Source organism: Octodon degus, unplaced genomic scaffold (genome assembly GCF_000260255.1).
Source record: "Octodon degus isolate 3935 unplaced genomic scaffold, OctDeg1.0 scaffold00044, whole genome shotgun sequence".
NCBI classification, from domain to species: Eukaryota; Metazoa; Chordata; class Mammalia; order Rodentia; family Octodontidae; genus Octodon; species Octodon degus.
Window position 1 is genome coordinate 11,445,812 of NW_004524620.1, and position 27,463 is coordinate 11,473,274.

The window sequence follows — 27,463 nt, forward strand, 5'->3', positions numbered from 1 at the left end:
AAATATTTAAAGATAGATAATAATAGAGAAATAGGAACCGTACTCCTGAACAAAAAAGAAAAATATTAACAATTTTAAGAGTAACCCTAATTGACTAGCAGATTTTGGAGCACAGTTTTATCAGACAGGTCCTCACAGCAGTAGCCCAGACCATATGCGAACAAGTGAAAATCATACTTCAGGTGCCGTGCCTGGCTCTTCTGAGACAAGGGATGGTGCTCTTGCTCTTGCTCTGGGTTCATCTCCTAGTAACAAAGACAGGAGGAGGGATGGAGAGAGGAAGAAAAAGAAGGAGGCAAAACAGGAAAGAAGGGAAAAAGGTGGGGCTGAGGGAAAGAGCGGGAAAAACTGATAGAACAAGAGAAAAGACCTTAAGCTGAGAAGAGTCAGTAATGGAAGCTAAGCTATTAGTTCAGCAATCCAAGGAATAAGCAAAAGATTTCAAGCTAATGGAATAAATTACTTATATATCCCACTACTTAACAGGTACTCTGCAGCATTCCTATATATGTATATAACATTATGGAGTATAATAATATATAGTAGTATATAGTGTATAATAATATATGTGTGTGTAGTATTAGAAATGTTTTTGAGATTATAGATTTAAAAGTAATCAAAATACTACTTATCTTGTCAAAATTTCAAGTGATTTATACTTTCAGTATTTATTTATACTTTCATATTACTACATTGAAGTTGAAATTTATATGTACATACTTTTTAGAAAACTATTTTTATTGGCTTGGTTTTTCCTTAGTAAGGACATAAGTATAATTTTGGGATCTGCCAGTATGGATAAAACTGGCAGAAATAGGGCTGGGGTGATAGCTCTTCAGTCTGAGTGCCTGCCTGACAAGCTCAAGGACCAGAATATGTCCCCTAGTACCCCATGCTATGCCAGCCTGGAACTGGGTATGTGGCACATGCCCATAATCCCAGCGCTGGGGAGACTGAGACAGGAGGATTACTATGAGGCTGAACTGCATAGCGAGACACTGTATCAAAAACTAAACTAAAATTTATTTAGTATTTCACATTATTAAATATTTATTAAAATATTTTTTAATGGCAGTGATATAGTGGCATACAAGTACAAGAGAAGCCACTTGGTGATATTTATAAGGAAAAAAATGAACCTCATCAAAGTTTATTCTCCTATGTTGCTGAGGGCTCTACCTATGATTATAGCTATGAGTTATTTCTTACAAAGTTGAAATTTCACAAAGTCTAATATAGATACAGAATGTTAATGTCAAAATTGAGATATGCATTGGTAAATGTTTCCAAGCAAAAGCTTACCTAATACTATATTATTAATAAAATTCATTTAATTTATATAGTAATAAATTAATAGATTGTGACTAAAAATTGCATTTGTTGTGTGTATAGCACCAAATGTACTAAAAATTGATTTTAATTCTTTGTTTTGGTTTTTATATATAAGACAATTGTTTTCAGATACTGTACTGTGGTAAGCATATTAGGGAGCAAAAATATCATCCTCTCTCAAGGATTTAAATTAAACAAGGCTTATGGGTAAGGAACACCATATGTCTATCTTTGCTAAGGAGAATGGAAAAGGTATTTTGCTGAAGAAGAGGAAAAGCAGAAAAGAAGAAAAAGGTGTGAAGAAGGAAATACTGAGTTGCTTTTTTGAAGATGAGATAGATATGTATTGTGGCACCACTGCAGAGGCTGAAGCAGCAGGATTACTGTGTGTTCGAGTCCAGCCTGAACTAGGCTTCAGATGGAGGAGACATTAAGTGTAGCTTCATTGATGGGAAAATGGCAGGCAGATTTGGGGTTGGCAGACAAGTTTCATACTAGGTGATGTCTGACTGAAAAATTTGTCTGATCAGAAAATTTAGGACACAACTGAGTTACATGATGTTACAGTACAAGTTCTCATATGACCTGAGTCTTAATTGACCTTGGAAGGCTAGGGCCAAAATGTTGGCTTTCCTTGCAGCCCTCCTTTTTCTCTAATTTTGGTCTGTAAACTTAGGTTGTTAACTATCCAGAAGACAAGCTTATTGTTATTACCATACAACCTAGGCTGTTAAGCTTAACCTCACTATCTGTCTGAATATCAAACATCTCAGGCATAACATGGAATAGGTATTTTTTGTAAAGTATTGATGTGTTAAACTTTAAGTCCCTACAGAATATGACAAAAAATTTTTAAATTAAGATATATTTTAAAATAGGAATAAAGAATTATATATGTTTACACTTAAGTCCAGAAATCTAACCATGTACAAAATTGTTGCAGGACAGTTGCGCAACACTCCTGATACATGCTGCTTGTTATGACATGCCAGTTGCTGCCATGCTGTCTTTAGGGTAGATGATAGTTTAAAAAATGAAGGGGGTGGTGAATGAAGGCAGGAGACAGGAAAAGGAGTGTTGTAAAAAGCTGTAATACCCACTGACATTTAAGCTTTATTGTTAGGTTGAAGTACTCATGAAGGGCTTTGAATAGGGGAACTACAGGTCAATGCTTTTTGAGAAAGTTGTGTAAAAAGCAGTGTGGAGATGAGAAAAGGTGTGGGGAGAAGGAAGGTTCTTGCAGTAGTATTAGTGAGATGAAGAGGGTGCACATTATGAGAAGGGCGAAACACGAAGTGTAGAACCTGACCACTGACTAAACGTATGGGTAAGTGAACAGAGGAGGTGGATTCAGACTTGGATGATGACCAGGAAGAGTTTTATGTTTAAGGAAATTATGAATTCATTCTCAAATATTGTTTGGCATACTTGAGATCATTCATGAATAAATGTTTTGTAAAGTCTTTAAGTCTATACTTCTAGAACATAAAATATAGTCAAATAAATAGTTTTTGCATCAAAATACACACATTTCAAATATATCAATAGCCCTAGTTTTGAATTCATGGGTTGAAATGTTCATATTTAACATATGCATATAAAGAAACATGTAAATGTAATTGTTTTTTATTATGTATTTAAGACAGAGCCTACAGGGTCTCACTACATATCAGACTTGTAGTGATTCTCTTGTTTTCAACCTCCCAAAAGCTTGAGTTACAGGCATGTGCCACCATGCCCAGTCTTATAATTGTATTTTTATTGGATGAGTTTCTAGAGTTATGTTGAAACATAATGTTAATACCTAAATAAAGCTTTAGGTACAACTTTTGCTGTACCTAATAGTAATTCATAACAAAGATTTTTTTTTCCTTCTGAGAAATTTAAGTGTCATTGTGTCTAATGGTTCCTTATGTAAGATTACCACATCGTAAGTGTCTTTTGAATAAAAATAATGCATTTTCCCTCGTAAGTGCTGAGTTGTGTGGTTGCAACTGGGTGACATTCTGTTGACTAGGTAAAGGGTCATGGCTCTCGTTAAGATGGTTTCTTTTACACTCCTTCATGAAAGCTTTAGTAGAATGTCATTTAGCAAAATATGCATATTATTAAAAATTCAAATGTTAGGAATTTAGTGCAGTTTTACCTCCACATTATCGGCAACACTTGTCAACCATCAATCAAGTACATATAATTGAGTAAGTCTTTTGCATGCAATTTATTTGAACTAAATCCCTAACAGACCTCATCTGTTAACTGGACTAACATTTATGTTGCTAAATGAGAAGTATTTTGGCTTCTGTATACAGTAGTAAGACCTACCCAGTGGAATAAACAACTAACATCTGTTATCTTGTCCTGCTCCAGCTTGGCTTTTACCAAGTTAAGCGCATCAGACCTGAAGTCAGAGATATCAAATCTGTGAATCTCTGGCTCACTCGTATATATGTGAAGAGGAAGGAATATTTCCTTATGCATGAAGACCTAAAGATACTGAGTACAGTATCTGGTTAATTTTGTTTGAACTTTACAGGCCCTATAAAATAGAAGCTAGTAGAAAAGATAGGGATTTTTTTTAAGTTTTCATAATAATTTACTTTTATAATTTACTTTTATAATTAATTCTCATGCTCATATTTTCCTACCCATAGAATTTTATGCTGACCATTGTTAGATTAACTGTAGTTAGTCTGACATTTGCTTTCTTTTCTTAAGAAACTAAATCTGGATTTGGCTGGGCTTCAGAAAGAAAATGAAGATCTACTAAAAAAATTGGAGTCTTCATCTGAAATCACAAGTTTGGCAGGAGAAATTGCCAGGGTAGCAGCTCCACATGTATCAGTTACATCACTGGGCTCCTCAAGGAACGTGGATTTAGAGATGAAGCAATTACAGTGTAAACTAAAGGTGATCATAAAGTTTATTAAACATGAGAACATGTATTAAAATATTGCATCCTCAAAGACATGTTTCTATCAACTCTAATTTATTCTAATAAAGTTAAATTGGTAAAAATAATTTCAAAATTAGAACTACTTTGATGTCATTATTTAATTTTAACCTGGTAGATTCTTATCTGGTAATTCTAGCACAATTCTCTGAAAAGTAAATAACCAGACACACAATGGAAGCTTAAGTTAGGAGCTAATGGTGGTTGCCCAGTGTCTCCTACTCCAGCGTGGGACTCCTCTCTGTTTCTTGTGCCTCGCTCAACTAAACAGAGCCCTTTCCAGCCTGAAGTATCAGCAAGAGTAGAACTCCTCTCCTCTGGGCAGTGGCTAATCCTTTTATTTTGTTGTTAGTTGGAGATGGGAGAGGAGAAGGGAAGTGAGTGGAGGGAGGAGAAGCAGAAATCAAAGATAGATCAGTTTAATAGATTTCAGTAAGTTAAACTGAGAGCAGGGTGAAAATATAGTATTCTTTTTGTTTATAAAGAATAAGTAAGTCTAGGTGAAACACAACAGCTTGAAAGTGAGGCTGACCTTAGTGCAAACAGGATTACGTTATAAGAAACAGGATCTGTGAGTTTTAATTGGAAATTTCATTCTGAGTCCTTAAGGCAAACTTGTTTATTTTTTATATATTTTTCTTCGTTTGAGGGATTGATAGAAGAATAAAGGCACTGGATATAGGAACATAATTAGTGTCATCAGAAAGAAAAATTGATTGTAAATGCACAGAGTACATTAAAATGGAGTAGGTATGACTGTTAAAAGCTTATTGGAATACTAAATTGTCAAATAGACTTTTAGTTGTTTTCAGTCCAAAGTATTTTTTAGTGTGGAATTATTAGTACAATAAAATAGGATGAAATTTAAAAGAAGTGAGTGTATCATCGCTTGAAACTATTTTGCTTTGTTAATAATAGTTATAAAACTGGCATTGATACAGATGCCTCTTAAATATCACCAGATAATTTTTACATGTAAAACTTGCCTTACCATTTTATAAATCTAAGCTCTTATGTTAGAAATGTTAGAAAATAATTGTACAAATGTTGGAGCAGGTATCTGCTCTTGAAAGATGGTTCTCTCTCTGAGAAGGTGCATGGAATATACAAATTGATCACTTAGTGTTTAGATTTCATATAAAGGAAGGTAAAATCATTAAGATTTTCTTTGATATTATCTAATCTGATTTACTACACAGATTGCAGTTCAGTTCTGTGGTTATTTTAAGTCTTCATGATTCCAATAAAAAAATTTCACATAGATAAGACAATACTTGATCCAAAATGATCTGACTTCTAAATTTAAGTTGTTAGTTACTTTAAATTGATTTATTTTTTAGTGATTTGATTTGTTGACTGTAAATGGAGTAACAGAAATTTAAACTTTTAAAAATGATCTAGCAGTTTTGGCTAACAATAGATTCATATGAGTATCTGTAAATTCTATGCAATAAAACATTTTCCATGTATATATCTTTACCTGCATCTATCTATCTATCTATCTATCTATCTATCTATCTATCTATCTATCTATCTTGCTTTGGACAAGTGTGAGCCAGAAAAGGGAAACACAAGCCTAAAGCAATTCAGTTTAATTTACATATCTAACCGAGTCTCTGGGAACACTGACAAGGCTACACAGAGACTGAAAGGATAAATATTTACTTTTATCTTTTTATCTGTTTTAATATAGAAATTTTCTAAAATAAATTTAAGTACATAATACTATGCTACTGAAAATTCATTTCAGCATTGTATTAGTTTACTACATCTGTCATAACAAGATACCAGACAGGATGGTTTAAAGCAAAAACATTTATTTTCTAATAATTCTGGAAGCTGAGAGCCTAAGACAAAGTGTTCACAGTTGTTTTGTTTCCCCCTGAGACCTCTTGACTGGTAGTTGGCTGTCTTACCGCAAATTCATAGTCTGTCCTCAGTGTACTCAGCATCTTCATTTCTTCTTCTTACAAAATCACCAGTCATAGTCTTTGAGACCATCCTAAAGCATCATTGTCCCTTAATTATTACTTAAATGTAGGCACATTCTGAATACTGGGTTAGGGGAGGGCTTTAGCATGTGTGCATTTTAGGGCAACACAGTTCAGCCTATAAGAGACAGCAAACTAATACAGTTATCTAAAATGTAACTAATTATCTAAAAGATAACTTATTTTTTAACTTATTCAATGAGACAGTTGGTTAGATTTAACTCTATTAATGATCTGCATGCATCTTTTTCATTTTACATAATTAATGTCATTTCTTCCTTCTTTTCTTTCTTCCTTTCCTCTCTCTCTCTCTCTCTCTCTCTCTCTCTCTCTCTCTCTCTCTCTGTCTCATGTATTTGGTACAGGGTCTCAGCTCAGACTCACAGTGATCCTCCTGTTTTCGGCCTCCCCAGGGCAGGGATTACAGGGATGTGCTACCAACCATGCCCAACTCGGTGGCCAGCTCAGCGCACCTGAGGGTGGGGCCGGCACGGCATGTGGTGCCAAGGATCGAATATCCGGTCCCTATGCTTGCCTAAGCAGGTGCTTTAGACCACTGAGCTCTCTCGCTGGCCCTTTTTCTGTGTAATTTCTGGCGTGTACCTTTCAAATGCCCCAGGTTCATTTGGTGACATGAAAGTGCTCATGTACATTTTCTGTATCTTTTTTTTTTCATTTTCTGTATCTTTATGTTACCCAAATGAAATATTTCCTCAAGGTATGCACCTTTATATAGCTAGACAATAAAATATTAGTGATTATAATAATTCCTTCCAATGAATGCCCTATACAACACTTTTTAGCTTTTTACATGGGTTAAATAATACTTAAGTTTGTGTTGTGTTTTTTTACTTCTCAACTCTTAAAGAGGATGTTATATGTATTTATTATGTTCTCTTACATTTTGCCAGTAAATTAGTAGTAGTGAAAAATACTTTTAAAAATATAATCTATTGTTAGGCTGATTTGAAGTGGTTAACAAATATTAGTTGCCATCTCTACCCAGTAAGATATGTTCATTTATGACCTGTTGTACAGTTGAGATACAGACAGAAAATAAATTAATTGTCCAAGGTTACACAGCATAGCCACTAGTGGTAGAGCTGAGAATAAAACTTAAGCCAATCTGGCTCCGGAGTCTATGTGTTAATCATCACACTATGAAAACTTTAAAAAAAAAATCCAGTAAAATTTGCATAAGAAAGCTCTGACATGGATGGAAACTTAACATTGTGACATTTTGATATGCATGTTTTAAACTAGATTTTAGTCATGCTATTAGGAAATGGAACAGGAAATGATAAAATAATGGGTTTGATCATTTTTTTTAGTGTACAGATTAAAGAGTAGGATGATTGCTTTAGGAAAGAATATGGACCAAAGCAAAAAAATTACAGGCATCAAATTGATAAAAAAAAAAAACAAAAAACTGTGCAAATGTTAAAGAAAACAAAAATAACTTCTTGTGGGACCAGTTTAAGGAAATATCTGAACACCCTTGTGGTCTAAAAGCAGGGGTGCCTTTCTCCCCCACCTGATAAGAACTTGATTTTCCATTTTTGAAATTTTATTAGTCCTTGTTTGCTGTACATAATGGTCACATTCTTCCAAGGGTTGCTGCATGACATGTCACATCTTTTTTAATCCCTTTTCCTGTGTTCTTTCCTCCTTCTTTTCATCTCCTGGGCCCTTCACTTTTACAAAAGATCTGTTTCTTATTATCTTTTATTTTGCTCTTGATATTTTAGGAGTTTCATGTAAGAGAAACATGCAATACTTAACCAGATGGTCTCGTTTATTTCACTTAATAACATCATTTTACAAAAATGACTCAAGTCTGTCCTTTTAATGGCAGAGTAGTACTCCCTTATGTAGAGATGCCACTTTTTTAATCCATTCATCTGTTGATGGACCTCTGTCAAGGCCACTTCCAAGATTTAGTTATTATGAATTGGGCTGCTATAAACATGGGCATGCATTTGTAACTATTTTGGGAAGAACTTTTGAGGATTAAATAGCTGTCGTGTTTAAAGATTATGACAAAAGTACTAGTAAATTGGCTTTTTAAAACTTACTATAATTCAATAATGCTTTGATTATTCAGCAGTCAGATGTACAGTATCTTTACCTTCATAAAATACAGTATTCTAAAAAAAGACTTATTGTAAATAAAATATTTCTCAGCATAAAAAACCTGAAATCAGCAGTGTATTAGTGTGTATTTTAAAGGGTAGGATAGCTGCTATTAGGCAAGAATATGGACCAAGATAAAAAATTAAAACCGCAAATTGATTGAAGAATAAAAGAAAGCATGAAAACGTTAAAGAAAACAAAATTAGTCTGAGAACATTTAGAGTAGGAATAAGTAGATAACTAATAGCACAGTAGTCCCTAAAGGTATCACTATGTAATAGCATAGCAATAACATAATTACAGGAATATATTCATATAGTGATATTTATAATACAGTGCCACTACATTAATATATCACTTAGCATAGTTGTGCATCCTCATATTTCTGAGTTAACAGGAATTCAAATCTAAGAATAATTCTAATAGAAATGATTATATTTTAGAAAAATTACTGATACAAGTACTTCGGATATTTCATTTATTTTTTCCTGTATTTAGGGAAGGGTCTACAAGGTGTCCAGTGTCTTGCTGCATGGATCGGATTCATAGTGATCCACCTGTTTACAGCCTCCCAAGTGCTGGGATTACAGGCTTGTGCCATCACCCCTAGTCTCCATTGCTGTCTCAAGAGTGCCCCAGGGGCAGGGCCGGCACAGGCAGGCCCAGGGATCGAGCTCCCGGCCCCTGTGTCTGCCTAAGCAGGTGCTTTAATCTGTTGAGCTATTTGGCCAGCCCAATATTTTAGAACTATTATATTGTATTCTATTGCTTAACACTTTCATTTTTTAAATTTTTTTTTGCAGTACCAGGGATCAAACTTGGGCCCTTGTGCTTGCCAGGCAGGCGCTTAAGCCACTGAGCTATCTCCCTGGCCACAATACTTTTAAAATTTAGCAAATGTAGTGACATTAGTATTTAAACAGTATTCTACAAGCTAAAATGCCAAAACAGTTAAGTGATCTCTTAGGTTACATGTGTGACTGGAGCTGAGTCAAGTTTGAGTGGTGTCTTAACCCTGCAGTTGCCTCTTGTTCCTGCACTGCATAGACAGTAAATGCCACAAAACTCTTCTGCTTTGAGAAATCTAGAAGTTATTGTATAAATACTTGAAAACAATTGATATTACGGATAAAGAGCATAATATTCATAAGATATTCTCTAGCAAACTATCCTAAAACATTATGGTTTAAAATCACAAAGCGCTGGTGAGATAGCTCAGTGGATTAAACACCTGCTTAGGCAAGGGCAGGGACCTGGGTTAGATCAAGGCACCACAGGCTGCGCCCACCCAGACCCCCAGGAGCGCTGGGCCGGCCACAGAGACCAGGCGTGGTGGCACACGCCTGTACCCAGCTCTGGAGAGACTGAAAACAGGAGGATCACTATGCGGCCAAGGTAGTGAGACCCTGTACCAAGTATATTTTAAAAAAGAAAATAATAAAGTTACAGCAAAGTATTTCCTTCCAATTCAGTTGGCTGGACAGTTCTTTCGCTGATCTCCTCTGGATTTCAGCTATGTCTTGACTCTTCTAAACCTAAGATTGGCTTACCTGGCTGAATGTCCAAGATATCCCCACTCCAGGTCTGGCAGGGGTCTGCTGTCAGTTGGGTGCCTTGGTTTCCCTTCATGTAGTCTTTCAGCTGTCTTCCTGTAAGGTGATACTGTGGCAGCGTTCCAGGAGCCACGATGAAGGCAGTGCTGCTTCCTCCTGCAGGATTCGGAGCTGCACACTGCCATCACCGCCACGTTCTGTTGGTCAGGGCACCTTGCTAGCAAGGCTAGGTCAGAGGACTGCAAAGTGGGTGCTGCCACTTTGTGGGAGGAGCATCCAGTCTTTTGTGACAGCATTTAGTCTCTTGAAGATTGCTGGAAAAACCAATATTTAAGTAATTTTATTGAGCTAATAAATTATTAATTACTCAAACACATTTACATTTTACTAGAATAATTCATACTTCCCATAAATACACTCTGCAATCATTACATGAGTGCATTTTTCAGTGGCCTGGAATGATACATAAAACTTTTAGTATTATTATATTATTTCTATTGGAAAGATACAAAGCTTTCAAAAATATGAAATTTTAATTATTTAGCGTAATTAGAAATTTTTCACTCTTGAGAATGATGTGTACTGTTTTGAAGATTGAATGCTATATTGAACCTCATGTGTGTTGTTGGTCTAGAATGCAACTAATGAACTCACTAAACAGACATCAAATGTGAAGTCCCTGAAACTTGAACTCCTAGCAAAAGAAGAACACATAAAGGAAATACATGAAAAGTATGTTTTCATATTTCTATCTGTTGTGTTTGGTGCCACCTAGTGGTCATCACATCTTTTAAGTGTTGCACTAAAACTACCACGTAACACCAGCACTGTAACTTTCTGAGTCAATGTCTAACACTGCATTAGACATTTAAGGAATACTCACTATATACTGTGATTAATTGCAAGCTGCTTACTATTTTTATTAAGGTAATATTTCATGTCAGAATCTCCTTATCAAACATTTCAAATACATAAATATGAATGAAGACAACAAAAACTAAACTTTGTCAGTTATTTGATAAAATTATATAGAGAGTAATACTTACATTGGGTTTAATACCTAATCTTATAAAGCTAAAATAGGAGTGGAAAATTGTGTTCTATTATTTAATAATAATTGTGATTATTATTATTAAAAATATTTTAATGCTCTGTTCCTTGAAACTAAAATGATTTTTCTGTATCTTTTATACATATGTTTTGGTAGAATTCTAGTAATCACTGTAAAATTTGAGGTGCATATTTTGTATATATACCTGTATACCACAGCATAAGTAAACATCATGTAAAAGTGGTATTAGTAGATAAAATCACATGACAAAAAGCTTGGTTAAGTTTTAACTGAGAACATCTTGTACAGGACGGGTCTTGCCCATCACCTAGCAGTGCAGAGTGTAGAGACGCACTCAGGGGCCTGGCTCCTCTGCCCGCCGGCTCTGAGATTCACTTTACTAATATTAACTTATGAGGCTTTAGGAGGAATAAGCAAGTTACTCCAGGTACATACTTATGATAGTAACTGGCATACGACCACTCTGAAAGTAATAATAGTAGCAGTAGTAGCATGAACGGTAATTGTAGCTGTCACCTCAACTGCCATTTATTTTACCCTTAATATTTTATCAACTTTTGCTAAACTGATATGTGAAGTCAGCCTCAAATGACAGGAAATTAGAAGACAGCATCTCTAGTTTCTTTGCATACTACAAGATTTTACATTTGTTTACAAAAGCATAAGATTGTCTCTTAACATTTTTAGACTTTTATCTCTAAATATTCAATTATTTAAGTAGTGCAAAAGGATAATTTAAAATTTTCTTAAATTTAATATTTCTCAATTAATCTTCATTTTAGTGTATATGTGTGATACTGTAATACCCAAATCACAATCTGATTATGGATTTTATTTAAATTATAATACTGATATTTTAATCAGTGCCATTTATTTTACTACAGTTTTATTGACATCACGTAACATTTTAAACTATAGGAATTTTAAACTAGCATTTTAACAGAAGGAATAATATTGGATAATATTTAAGATATGACCATTGTTGAAAGTATTTTCTGCTAATAAAATATCTTTTGTGTCTTTCAAGGATTTCTCGAATGGAGAGGGATATAACCATGAAAAGACATTTGATAGAGGACTTGAAATTTCGTCAGAAATTAAATTCAGAAAGTAATGAGAATTTTAGTCAGATGTTAGAAAGTCTTGAAAAAAAGGTAACAGTTTCTATCTTAACGAAAAATATCATTTCCCATTGTTCACTTCTTATCTCAGATATTCAGTAGGAATAATCTTATAGAAATGCTCAGTGGATATATATGCATGGTTACAGATTTATGTTATTTGCTACAAAAGTACATTTTTTTTTGTTTAAAAGTCACAACTCTAAAATCTCATACATTTGCTTTCCATTTGTAATGATCCTGTGAGAAGATAAATTAAAGTTTAAAACTTTTTCCTATTTTGGGATATATGGTTACATTTTGTTCAGTATTTTAAATCTATTTTATTTATAATTGATAGCGATAAGTTTTATTTAGTATTTTAAAAGTATAATTGATAAGGATATACTTAAATTTGTATTTTAGAATAAAAAACGGTTAACTAATTAACTACTAGAAGTTCTTTAAAAAGTATACATTTTCTATACACTTAATTCATAGTATATGGAAAAAGAATATTAGTTTTTAGTTGTAAAATGTATTTCATCAAACTATAAAGCCTTTGTTTAAAAAAAAAGTACTATATGTGTAACAAATAAAGTGATTTGAGCTTAGGCATTTTTTAAAATGTTATCCACTCTTGAGAGAACATCTCCCTCATTTTTCTTGTTGTTGTTGTTAAAGTTGAAAGTGACAGTATCTGTTAGCTAAAATGGGTTTAAAGAGAAAAAATACTATGAACATGACATATGCATATGGATTTTTCAGTTTCTCCTCCATACAACTATATAAACTATAATTACTTCCTCTGGGCTTTTTATCTTTATCTTTTAAATTTTGCTAATTCTTTCAAATTTATTAATTTAAAATATAGTTTTACAGCCTTTGTATAAGTAATCATGTGTGTTTGGTGCCATTAAACTGAAAAAAATTTCTATTATTCTTTGAAATATGTAATATATATATGTTATTTATTGCTCTTTTACATGTATTCATATAGTTTTGTGTAATTTTGTTTTTGTTACTGATTTAAAAATTGTTAGTTTCATTCTGCAAATACAATCATTGATACAACTTATGAGCAATAAATAGTTAGACTGCTTGAGCTTCCTGATACCACAGTAGAATACCTTACTGACGGAATTACTTCTATACTTTCACTATAGGTGAAGACATTAACTGAAGAAGGTTCTAATAAAAAAGTTTTAATTGATTCACTAAGGCAAAGACTTAGTGTAGCTGTAAAAGAAAAGTCACAGTATGAACAGATGTATCAGAAAACCAAAGAGGAGTTAGAAAAAAAGGTATGTATTTAGGTCTTTTCAATCTAGAGATGGAATATAATGTCTCATTGATTTTTATTGTCACTTTTTTCCCTACAAAGTCCTATGAACTACTTAGAAACTTCAGATACCTGCAAATGCAGTTATCTGAACAATGTGTATCTCTAAGAATTTGTTTAACATTAAAGCTAGGTCTGTATTAATGAAGGCAAAAACAATCATTAATTTTGTCCAATAAAAATAAATATAGACTATAATGTCAGCCTCTCCTTTATCTGACAGGTGTGACTGACTGTTGCAGATCGTTTTATGTAATATTTTTTATCTTCTGAAGGATTTCAAGCTTACTCTTCTAGTCTCAAAAGTCAACGAGACTGAATCTGTAATCACAGAAATAGAAGCAGCCGCATCGAAGCAGCTTCAAGGGTTAGCGCGGCAAAGCGAGCAGGTTCTAGAAGACGCACAGAAGAAACTGCTCTTATCTAATGAGAAGGTGGAAGAGCTCACAGTATTTGTGAAGGTTTGAATTATTTGTGGTTTACTAATGTAAACTTTATTTTGGCGTAGGCAGTGGGCTTCTTCAGATAATTTGAATAATACTGTGATGCTTCTTTCTGTCCTCCTACCCCCAGCTTTTCCTTTTATCCCACATGTCAGATTGTTCAGATATTTTCAATAATAGATTTATTTTTATGAATTAAAATTTTTCTGCTCTGTTTATGAGTTAGATTTTTTCTGCTTTATTGTTAATATTTCCTTAAATAGGTCTGGCCAAATAGCCCAGTGGATTAAAGTGCCTGTAAGCAGGTGCAGGGGCCAGGCATTCGATCCCGGGCCTGCGGTGCCGGCCCCGCACCCGGGGCGCACTGAGACAGCAATTGAGACTGGGCATGATGGTGCGCGCCTGTGATCCCAGCTCTTGGGAGGCTGTAAACAGGCGGATCACTACAAGTCCAATCTCGTAGTGAGTCCCTGTACACCGTGGAGACCCTTCCCTAATATACAATCAATCAATCAATCAATCAATCAATCAAAATTTTACGTACAACAATATTTAATAATGACATGAATATACAAACTCTAGTTATTAAATAGGTGATATGATGGTAAATAATGGTATTCCAAAATTGGTATAGAGTGTAGGTACTTTCAATAGATGAGTTTAGGATTGCTCTGGTTTCATGGTTTTTAATCAAAACACTTTAAATTATATGGATAAACTATGTTAGAACTTTTGTAGGCATTGTATATACTTCGTTCCAATTTGGTATTTACCTGCATCAGAATCATCTGCTTTTACTGCACTTAAATAAAATACATAATACTAGGCCCCCAAACCTATAAATTTAAAACTGGGTCGAGTAGAACCCAGTGATGGCTGTTTTACAGACAAATGTGTGATTGTTGTGTGTGAACGATTTTAGAAGCACTGCCCTAAATTCATCTTAAGATGAGTCTGATGGACTATGAGGACTTAGCATATACCTGCAGCCTGCACACTGCGTGGTGTCTAGTCATGATTGAACATCTGATTCCTGTAGCTGTGCAGTAGGGCCAGAGTGTGGCTGATAATTGGCTTCACTTCTGTCTTTAATCTGTTTTTCCAACTATAGTGGTTGACACATTGTGTCAGCTTGAGAAGTTAAAAGCTTAGCTCACTCAGCTAATTCCACACCCTGTTGGCCCTATATCTGTCTGTCTTTGCTCAAGTTCTCCTCCTCACTCTACAGGCCTTCTCCTCTTTACTCTCTGTTATGGTTTGTTTATAGGTGTCCCACCAAAGCCTCAAGCAGTCATGGGCTGGTTTCTGGAGTTTGTGATTGATTACTGTAGGTGTGGATGCTGCACCTGCCCTGAGGCAGGTAATTTGCATTGTAATGTAAGGTGGGAAGAGAAGCAAGAGGCTTGAGCTGCTGCTACCCTCCATCCTGCTCTTGCTCTTTGCCCCATCCGTGAAAGGTTGTCTTCTGCCTTGCACAGCTCTGCCTTGGAGCCAGTGGAATATGGACTGAAACCGCTAGTAACTGTGAGCTAAATAAACCTCTCCTTCCTTCATTTTGAGCATCCGGTATTTGTCCCATCCAGGAGAGAAGAGTAACTAAGACACTCTCTCCTTTAAACTTGTCTTGCTGCCTTCTCCTTATAGGAGTACTTTATCTCTGGTTGAGAGGATGGAGCTAAACTCTGCCACATAATCTGAACATAATCTTCTAATCATCTGAAAATGATCTTAATAATGATTTTAATAATGGAGCATATCTAAGATTGGGGCTTATGCAAGTTGTGCTAGCTATCTAAGTCTCAACTATTACTACTATCATGAATATTAGTAACAGTAGTAGAACAATGTTCACAGCTGTCTGTAACATTTACTTTATGTACAGAGGGAAAAAAAGAAGAAATCTAAAATTTTCTGGGCGTTAATGACAAAGACAGTACAACTTCTTGAGTCCTGTGAGACACTGTGAAAGCAGTCGTGAGAGGAAGATCCATCACAACAGTGCGCACATTATGAAAGCGGAGCGGGCTCAGGCGTGTAAACTTAAGAGAAAGCTTGACATACTTGAGAACAAGCCTCAAACCTAAAATTAAGGAGAGAAACTACAGATATGACAGTGGGAGTCAATGAAATTGACACTAGAAACAGTAAATAAATAAAACAAAGGGCTGGTTCTTTAAAATAATAAATAAAATATCTGAGCCCCTAGCCAGACTTACCAAGAAAAAGCAAGATTCATCAATGCAGAATCACAGCAGACATCGTGGACATCCAGAAGATTGTTTGCAAAATTATGTTCGAACAAATTAGCAAATTTTGAATAAATGGACAGATTCTCAGATGTATACAAACTATCAAAACTAAGCCAGGAAGGCATAAATAAGTGTAACAGCTCTATAGCAGAAAATGACATTGACACAGTCATAAATGATCTACCAACTGAAAAAGCCCAGCACCTGATGGATTCACTGCTGAATTCTACAAAATCTGAAAGGATATTATATTACCAATGCTAAAATTCTTCAAAGAAATTGAAAGGGTTGGAATACTCCCATATTCATTTATGGAAGCTTATATCATGCTGATCCCAGAACCAAATAAAGATCCAACTAAGAAAGAAAACTGTAAGCCAGTCTCCCTAGTGAACATAAATGCAAAACTCCTCACCAGATATTAGCGAATAGAATGCAGTGCATTATCTAAAAGGTCAAGTGTCGTGACCAAGAAAGTTTCGTTCCCGAGATGCGCAGATGGGGCAACATGTGTAAGAGAATAAATGTGATACGTAAGCAGAAGTACAATAAAGGGGATACAGTCTCGCTTTCTTAGTATGAGTAGTTTCGGAGCATTCCAATTTTATTTTTACATATACAATTATTAATAGTTTCACACTGATGTAGTCTCTTAAATGTTGTTTTAAACAGTCCTGTGATATGATTCCACACTTTTGATCTGATTTTTATAGGAATAAAAGGAAATTACAGTTTTATTTAAAATTCGTGATGGCCAGCCAAATAGCTCAGCAGATTAAAGCACCTGCAAGCAGGTGCAGGGGCCGGGGGTTCAATTCCGAGGCCTGCCATGCCGGCCCTGCACCCGGGGCACACTGAGATGGCAATTGAGACTGGGCATGGTGGCGCACACCTGTAATCCCAGCACTTTGGAGGTTGTAAACAGGTGGAACACTGTGAGTCCAACTTAGTAGTGAGACCCTGAATACCCTTTAGACCCTTCCCTAAAATACAAAAAATATAATGAAATAAAATAAAATTCTTAATAAAAATTCATTACCTTAGGTGGGTCAACTTTAGACTGTGTAAATTATATCTCAGTACCACTATGTAAAAAGCTGCTAAAATAGCTTTTTTATACATTTATAAGATACATTTATGTACATTGGTGTACTCCCTGTCCCTTGCCATGCGATGCCCTGCACCACTTTACAGCTCTGCCAGAAACACCATGACCTAAGCAAGTCTTTATAATTAAAACAGTTGTTTAAAAAAAAATACATTGTGTCTTGAAGGAGCCATGATAGGAGTGGTGACTGCAGAGTGGCTGAGTAGCCGCTTGTCACCTCGTCACAGTCTATAATTTTCCTCAGAAGTGTATTCTGATTAATTCAGAGTGATTCAGGGAGACTTAAAATGATGTGCAACTAGCAGTGCAAAGGGTCACTGAGGAAGACTGGAAAGCTTAAAAGGGGGGAAACCTGGGCTAATGCCCTCGGAAGGAAATGGCCAGCTACCTGATTCCGGAGCACTGCTGGCTCTTTGTAATAAGTTATAGTAATTGAAGCATGGTAGCTGTAAAGAGAGATGTGCTTCCAAGAAAATACTGTTTTTAAAATGTATTCAGATATTGGGACAATTCGTAATCATTGGAAAGCATAAAGAGCTATTTCTTGATAGATATCAATAGTTTGCAAAGAAAATGCAAGTTATGAGTGTTTATGTACATGATGTTAAGTAAAATTTGATGGAAATACAAAAAGCTACTGATGAACCCATACATATACTTACTGTCTTGGGGTATAGTCTATACTTACGTCAGTATTTCACATAGACAAAATGTGTACAAAGCTACTTTCTTTTGAAATTCATCTGGAATATTCACAGAAAAAAATCTCACATCTTATACCATATAATGTAAAAGCACAGAAAATAGCTATTTTGACTATTTACCTGAATATAGTATAACTATAATTTGACAAAATAAGTAGCCAAGTTGTACTTACTTACAAATACTAAACACATCTATATGGTTTACAATTCAGATGAAATTGAAAAGTGAGTTCATGAGCTCTTTCAGAATGAATGGTGAAAGTATGAAAATCTATGCATTTTAGCCTAACTTGCAACCCAAGATCCTAGACCAAGAAAGCAAGGGAAGTGGAGTCAAGGAGAAATATATGGGAATCTCAAACTTTGTGTATAAGGTTTTTTTTTTTTTTTTAAGTTGAAAAGTGGTACCTCCACAAGGTCATCCTGGACATTGTCCAACTAGGGAGCCCAGTTAGCCACCCCACATAGCTCAGCCCGTAGTCTAGGGCTCTTTTGTAGTACACCATGGGCCACCCTGCCTGGCGAGCATAGTCTTCAACCCTACCAGACCATAAAGCATAGCCAGTGGTGCTACTAGTCATGGAGCTCAGCCTACCACCCCACTCAACCATGGAGCATAGTTTGGCCAGCCTGACCAGGTACACATTAATAGCTCCAACCAAACATGGAGTGAAGCCAGCAGCCCCTTCTAAGAAAATAACCCAGCCAGTAATTCTACCCATCCACAAAGCTTAGCTTTCTACCTTTGCCTTCTTATGAAGCATAGTATAGGGTAGCCCCTGTATAGACCGTAGTTAGCAGCACCACTTAATCAGAGGCCATACCCTTCCCACAACCAGGTGAGATTGTGGAGCCTTGCTTGTAGTACTGTCAAGTTGCAAGTCATAATCATTGGCACCACATGCCCAGGAGCATAGCCCGTGATCCTACCTGGCCAAGGGTAGTTACAGAATCCACCAATTAATCTTGTGTGACATCAGTGCCCAGACAGCAGCCCTACCTGATTTCAGAGCATGAGCAACTCTGTCCAAACAGAACTTGACAACTAGCATTTCCTATGCGCAGATGTTACCTGCTGTCCCATCCACAACCAAAAGTTGAACTAAGAGAATGACTGTCCATGCTGAATTAAACTGATCAAGGGTAGGAGAAGTCGCAGCTTCCTAATCTGCAGACACCAATGCAAGGATACAAGATTTTGAAGAATCAGAAAAATCGTATCATTAAAAGATAAAACAAAAGACAACAGAACAATAAAAGAAATTAATAAAGCTCCTGATCCTGAAGAAATGGAAATCCATCAAGTGAATAATAATTCATGTTATTCCTCTTAAAGAACTTGAGTCAACTACAAGAAAACATGATAACTCAATGAAATTAGGAAAGCGTTACATGAACAAAATGTGAAATTTAACAAGGAAATAGAAACCATTTATAAAATGTATCTTAGTAGGATGTTGAGAGTAAGCTCAATGACACAGCATTTCCCAAGCATACATAATCCAGCAGTGAAAAAGAAATCCTAGAGGTAAGGAATACTAAGACTGAACTGAAAGATCAATAAAGAGCTTTAATAGCATACTCGATCAAGCATAAGAAAGATGCAGTGAACTCAAAGGCAGGTCATTTGAAATAACCTGTCAGAGGAGCAGAACAGATGAAAAACAGTGAAACCCACAAGATTCACAGGCCATCATCAAACTAAACAATATATGCATTATAGAAATTTTACAGGAGTGAGAAAGTGGTATGAATTCCATTCAAAGAAATAATCACAGAAAACACCCCATACATGGAGAAAGGAACACGCAAGGTCATTAAGGTCAAAGGTCCCCAGAAGACTGGATACAGAATGATCTACAAGACATAATTAAATTGTTAAAAATCAAGACAGAATTTTGAGATAAGCAAGAAGACAGTTGACTCACCACATACAAAGGAGCAGTCATAAGAAGGGCGGTCCCCTTAGATTACTGGGCACTTCACAACAGAAATCTTGCAAGTCGGGAATGGATGGAGAATTTGCCATGTTCAAAATATGCAAAGGAAAAGTTGGCAAGCAAGAATGCTATAGCCAGTGAATCCTGGATGAGACAAAAGGAAAAATACTTTGCTGAGCAAAGTAAAGGGGGTTCATGCTTATTGGATGTGCCTTCCAAGGAATACTGGAGAAGGTTTTCAAGGTGAAATCAGAAGACTGTAGTTACTAAAGATAAATAGAGAGTCAAAGTTAGGATTTCTAATAATGGTATTGAATAAATTTTAAGTCTGATTTAAAAGTTCATAAAGTATTGTAAACTATGACAGCAATTTAATAAAGGAAATATAAAAAATTGTGACAGGAATCTAAAATGTGAGAAGAAAGGAACACAAAAATTTCATATGTGATCAAAGTTAATTTATTAAAAGTTAAAATAGAAATTAAGTTTTAAGGTATTGGCAAAGGAAAATCTGGAATTTGACATGCAAATGATTAAGAGAAAGGAATCAAGGCACGAATTGTGAATCCTATAAGAAAGATAGAAGAGGGGCCCGGGAGATAGCTCTGTAGAATAAGCATCTTCCTGGCAAGCATAGGGTCCTGAGTTCAATCCCCAGTACCACAAAGAAAAAAAAAAAAAAAAAAAAGAAGAGAGGAAGAAAGAACAAAGACATGATAAAACAACTTTTAAATGAAAATAATCTGTTCTTACCTACTAATAGTTCCTTGAGGTACGCAGACTGAATGGATAAAAAGATAAAGATGCAGGAATATGCTACCTACAAAAGCCTTGGTTTAACTTTAGAGACACACACAGATTGAACTTGAAGGGATGGATAAGATACTCTATAAAGTGGCAGAGAGCCTGGGGGTCATACCTATAACAGACATTGTAGAGTTTATATAATAAACTTTCAAAGGAGAATTAAAGGCAAAGGTTCATTAAGTTACAAATTTATAAATATGCTTCAAACATTGAAGCAGTTAAATCTATAAATACTAAGAGAACTCAAAGGAGAAATATACAGCAATGAAATTATAGTAGAGGACTTTACTACCCAATTCACAACAGTAAAGTGAACAAACAGAAAACCTATAAATGAACCCATACAGATCCAATAAACAACAAACTAGGGCCAGCCAGATAGCTTGGCGGACTAAAGCTCCTGCTTAGGCAGAGCACAGTGGCCAGGGTTTGATCCCCGGTGTGCTGTGCCAGCCCTGCCCCCAGGGTGCACTGAGATGGAGACTGGGCGTGGTGGCACACACTTGTAATACCAGCACTTGGGAGGCTGAAAATAGGAGAGTCACTAGGATTTAGATGATGTGAGACCCTGTGGACCCTGTACTAAATACAAAGCAAACAAACAAACAAAGTACAGAATTGGAAGGAAACAGTAAAACAATGAAGAAATTAATCAGATAGTGATTAGAAAAAATAATATAGATTAATAAAAGTAAGAACTAATTTTTTAGAAAGATAAAAATGATGTACCTTTAGGCAGACCAGTTAAAAAGGAGAGGCGTCAAGCATGAAGTTAGAAGTGAAAGAAGAGCTTACAGCTGATACTATAGAAATACAAAGTATCATCTACAGCCGTGCTACCCTGGATGCACTGATTTGTCTGCTAAGCAGGGTCAGGCCTGGTTAGTACTTAGTATTTCGATGGGAGAAATACAAAATATCACAAAACTGAACAGTTCTATACCAACAAATTATGTAATCAGTAATAAATACGAATTCTTGGAAAACCTACAAAGGACCAAATCATAAATATAAAATCTAAACAGATCAATAAAAAGTAAGGCAATTTAATTGGATCAATAGTAGAAAAATCTCCCAGAAAAAAAAAAAGCCCTAAAACCATATGGCTTCCATATGAATAGTGAATTTTGCCTAATATTTGAAGAAAATTCATGACAGTGTTCAAACTCTTCCCAAAATTTGAAGAGGAAGGAATCCTACCAAACTTTATTTACCAGGCCAGCATTACACCAGTTGTAAAATCATATAAAGACAACACAAGAAAATTGCAGACCACTGATAAAGAAATATAAACTCTGAGCAGATGAATATCACTGATGAATATAGGTGCAAAAGTGCTCAACAAAACAGGAACAAAGTGTTAAAAATACCACACACCATCATCAAGTGGGACTCATTCCTGTAACCCAAAAATAGTTTAATATAAGAGAATTAATAAGTGTGATATACTACATTAACACAATGAAAAAGTGATATCACAAAATCAGATATGGAAAATAATTTGACAAAACTCCAAAATCCTTTCATGATAAAAAAAAACCTCAACAAATTAGTTGTAAAAACAGTGTCCCTTGTGATGGCCGATTTTGCTTGTCAACTTCATAATACTGAGAAAGTCCTAGGATATTAAGATATTAAGCTTACTTCTGAGTGTGGTTGTGAGGTTTTTGGAGATATTTGGCATGTGGGGCAGCACTCTGAAGGAAGAGACCCACTTTGAATGTGGATGCACCATGCAGTAGGCTGGGTACCCAGGTGGAACAAGGGTGGGAGGAGGAAGAAGCTCGGACGGACGCAGGCTCCCCTCCTGCACTCTCTGAGCTCCTTCCCTCACTCTGCCCTCTCTCCTTTTCCCACAGTCTCTTCCTCTCCCTGCTCCCATCTCCCTGCCCCCTTCCCCTACCTTTCTCCTCTCCCAACTGCCCCACTTTCCTCTCACACTGTCCTCCTAGTAAACAGGTGAGCTGCTGCCCTCCAAATGCCCACTGACATGATATCTGCTTGTCGTGTGCCTAAAAGCAGTGAACCTGGCTGACCTAGATTAGATGCGCGGATGAAAACCTGAAAATGTGAGCAAAATGAATCTTTCCTCCTTTAAGTTGCTTTTCTCAGGTATTTCTTCATAATGATAAAAAGCTAACATATTGCCTCAGTGCAATAAATGCCATATGTAATAGCTAACATCATACTCAATGGCAGAAGGTTGAAAATATTTCTACTAAAAGTAGGAACATGATGATAATGCCCATTTGCACCATTCTCACCACATTTATTTAACAAAGTATTTGAAGCTCTTTCCAATACAATTAGTCAAGAATTAATATCACTCTATAAAAAGCACCCAAATCATGAAAGAAGATGTAAAATTGACTATTTGAAGGTGACATCATCGTATATAAAGAAAAATCCAAAGACTCAACCCAAAAACTATTGGAAAAAAATGTATTTGTAAAGTTGCAGTTTATAAAATTAATATACAAAAATCAGTTTCTATACATTAACAGAAAATTCTGAAAAAGTAAAAACAAGCACAATCAAAATGAAAGTGAAATGATCATCTGATAACTGAATAGTATGTCACTGATTAAAAATATTGAAGACACAAATAGAGATATTTTATGTTCATGGATTAGAAGAATTAATATTTATAATATGTCTTAGTTCTCAGAATGATCTATGGATTCAAGATTCAGTCTTTTTTATTTTTCAAAATTCCAGTGACTTTTTCACAGAGGTAGAAAAAAGTGAAAACTCATTGGGAACTGAAAAAGATCTTAAACATAAGAAGCATTGTTGAAAAGGAAAAATAATTCTTCTTTGGAATTATGCTGCACTCTTATTTGAAACTATATTATAAAGTTATAGTAATCTAAACAGTCTGGTACTGGCATAAAACTAGAAACAATATCAATAGGATGGAATATAGAATTCAGAATTAATGGTCAGCTAATGCTTGACAAAGGTGCAATAATTAGTAATATTAAAAGGATAACCTATTCAATAAATGGTGCATGGAAAGCAAATAATTTGGATGCCCCTTCACTACTGTTAGCTTGTGGCCAGATGTCCCCCGCAAAGCCTCATGTGGTCATGGGGGGATGGCTTTTTAGAGGTAGCTGCATCTGGGGTGTGGTGCTGGGATTGCGGGTGTGTGAACTGATTGGTTTGGCATAGTCGTGGCTAGGGTAAAAGGTGTGTGTGAGTGCTACACCAGCTCTCAGGTGGGTATTGCAATATAAAGGACAGAAAGAGTCTTGTTTTCTCCCTTTATTCTGCCAAGTACTATCCTGCGTTGGAGCCAGTTGATAATGCACTGAAACCTCTACAGGCTGTAAGCTACACTCTTCCTCCTTTAACCATGGGTGTTGGGTATTTTGTCTCAGCAATGACAAAAGTAACTAAGACATCTATTCACAAAATTTAACCAGAGGTAGATTAAAGACATAAATATCAGACCTGAAACATGAAGACTCCAAAAAGAAGGCGCAGAGGGAAAAAAAAAAAAAGGCTCAGAGGAAAAATTCCTGGACATTGGTCTTGGTATTTATTTATTTGGTACAGGGTCTCACTGTACATCTCAGACTCATAGTGATCCTTCTGTTTCAGCTTCCCCAGCACTGGGATTACAGACTTGCGTCACCACACCTGGTTTCAGTGGCTGGCTTAGCATGATACTGGCACTGTATGTGGTACCAGGAATTGAACCCAGGTCCTTGTGCTTGCCAGGCAGGTGCTTAGAGCATCAGGCTATTTCCCCAGCCCTGGGCTTTAATTTACCAAAAGCCCAAGCATTAAAAACAAAAATAAGTATAGTGGGACTGAGAGGCTTCTGTACAGCAAAGGGAACATTTCACAAAATTAAAAGTCACCAGAAAATAGAAGAAAATATTTATAAACTGTTATCTGACAGTGGTTAATATCCAAAATATATAAGGAATTTAAACAATTCAGTAGTGAAACCATCCAAATGAAAACCAAACAAAAATGCTACATAAAACTTTATCCAAAGAAGAAATGAAGTTGGTCAATAGATACATGAAAAAGTGATTGTCGTTATAAATTATTAAGGAAACTAAAAGGAGAACCACAAGAATCTTAGGACTAGGGTTGGGAATTGAGTAGGAAGGGATATAATTGAATTGTTTGGAGTGATAGAATTACTTTTTAATCCTGATATTGTTGGACCAAGGTTTTCATTTGTAAAAGCTCATTAAACTTTATAACCAAGACTTAGCATTTTTCTGTATAAATTTTACCTCATAAGTAGTAAGAAGAACTTAAGTATTCATCTTTAGTTAATGGTATACATGCTGAAGAGTTTAGAGGTGGACTGTATGAATATTTTGTCTTAAAAATACATCAACAAACTATGGTGAATAGATGAAAGAATGTATGTGCAACAAAGTATTAGTTAGTGATAATATCTGGTTGGTGAATGTTTGTGTCCTACACACTTTTTCCTACTTTTTTGCATGTCTGTAATTAATATTAGGACAAAATACCCTTAGGAGAATTGTGACTTGCTTGTAGAGAGGTGAAATAAGGATTCCCTTTTCTCTCCCTAGAAATGTGGGAGGAAAAAACTGGTTAAAAAAAGTGTCCTTCTTTTTTTAAAAACCACAAAACAAGGTCATATCTCTAAAACTCAATATTTCCAAGTATGTGAGTGAGAAGCCAAAAACTGGGAAGACTGACAGAACTATGCAAGATAAAGCGGAGATAAGGACCTGGAAAGAGAGTACTTCGTGCTTCAGGATCTCTGAAAGACTCGGGGAAAATGCATTCTTCGAAGATGAAAGCCATGCAGCACAAACCCTAAATTCCTTATGTCCAACAGCAGAATGGGACTTAAATAGTTCATGATATTAACTTCCTAGAACTGGTTCATTTTCAAAGAAAAGGGGAGAGAAAGCAGAGTAGAGAGCAACACAGACAAGTCTCTGCACAAAGCACCTTTCTCATAGAAGCCAAAAATATAGATTACTTACTTGTAAACAAACGAAACAAGCAAAAATAGCCCAGATAATATAACTCAAAAGAAAAACAATTTACATTCATATATAAAATGCTGTTTGCTTGAAACATATCTCAGGCCCCTCTGCCATATAACTTTCGAGAAAAAATATTACTCATCTCCCTCAAAATGTCCTGGAAAGGAAACAGGATAGTATCTCTAAAACATTAGAATAGAAATGGAAGAAAGAAAAGGAACAGTAAATGACTGGAAGACAAGTTTCACTGGTGTGAAGTTGCTGTAGAGCAAGGGAAAATATTTTGCTATGATGTAAGCTACTTATGATAAAAAAAATTTTAATCAAAAATTGCCAGGTCAGGGGGCCTGCCCCTTAGCTCAGTTCTTTAAGTGGCTGCTTCAACAAAGCAGTCAGGCTCAGGTTGCTGTGGTTCGATCCTCACAACTCAAGCCAGCCAAACCTGCCCTGAAGGCATTCAGAGAAAAAAAAAAAAAAAATTGCCAGGGCAATGTACAAATAAATGTATCAATTTAGTGGGGAAAAAAAAGAACACGGATCTAAAGGTCTAAAGTTAAAGTATCCGCTGGATACACTCTAGTGAAGATTCTAGACTTAGAAAAAAAGAACAAAAACAGCTACAGTGTATTTTAACTTCTCCCTTGCCTAGACCTGCTCGCTTGGGATCTAAAGGGGCACCCTTCCTCCAGTCTCCTACCCTTGATTCTTCATCCCCAAGTCTTTCCAGGATTCCAGCTTGGGACACACCAAAGAAAATCTGAAAGGTGGAGACACTATGGATAATTTTCTATTAATACATAAGCTATTAATATGCATATTTATAAATAAGTTAACTTTATACTATTTGTAAATAGTACATATAATGGAATAAATGAGTTAATTACAAAAGCAGACAAGAGTCAGATTTTTTTAAAAAATCTTGGGTTAAAGAGGAAATCTGAACTAATTATAAAATATCTCTAGAGTAATCACTTTAGGATTAGATACTGTAGGATACATTTTAAACAGTACTAAAAAACTTTTATACTTTGTATAATTAATGAGAAGACATGAAAATAAACATTCAACTAACATGAAAACCAACTCTAAAGACAAAAATAAAAACTAATGAATTAATATAGCAATTGTTTTCTTCAAATGAAAAAAGCAATAAAGGCTGCCTAATTAAAAGCTAATCATTTACCTAATTAGCTTCAGGTTACCAAAGGGAAAACGAAAGCACACCATACAAAAAGGGGGAGGGGTGTGTGTGAAAATAGTCATAGATGCCAGGGAAGAATTATAGATTACTTAGCTAATTCTGCAATAAATTTGAAGCTGTGTATAAAGTGGAGGATTTTCTAGGAATATATAATGTATCATAACTCATTCCTGAATGAATAGCAAATCAGGATTAGAAGGAAAGGGACCACAGAAGAGTCAAGCTGTGCTATTCGCATGCGCAGAGTTGCCATGACGCACAAAATCACTGTGTACTGCACACACTAATAAAAATAAAAAGCTAAAGTTTTAAAAAAATCTACCTTCTCCTGCAATAAATGTTAAGCCAAATGCAAGTAAATTCTACTACAGCAATAATGACAAAGCCAATTTTACTAAAACTAATATAGAGACTGGCATGGTCGTATAGGCCTGTAATCCCAGCTCTTGAGAGGCTGAAAACAGGAGGATCACTATGAGTTCAATCTGTGTAGTAAGACCATGTAGACCTGGTACTAAAAAACAAAAGCAAAAATATAAAACTAGGT

General features: G+C 35.5%; 1 protein-coding gene across 1 annotated transcript in view; it reads left to right on the plus strand.

The window, feature by feature from the left end:
- The window catches only part of Cntln (centlein), a 378,305-nt gene that overhangs the window by 327,156 nt on the left and 23,686 nt on the right, over window positions 1-27,463 (plus strand). The window contains exons 20-24 of the mRNA XM_023715856.1: window positions 4,048-4,239; window positions 10,594-10,691; window positions 12,059-12,185; window positions 13,298-13,435; window positions 13,749-13,934. Of these exons, the coding sequence (XP_023571624.1) occupies window positions 4,048-4,239; window positions 10,594-10,691; window positions 12,059-12,185; window positions 13,298-13,435; window positions 13,749-13,934 (741 nt within the window). The remainder of the gene's footprint in view (window positions 1-4,047; window positions 4,240-10,593; window positions 10,692-12,058; window positions 12,186-13,297; window positions 13,436-13,748; window positions 13,935-27,463) is intronic.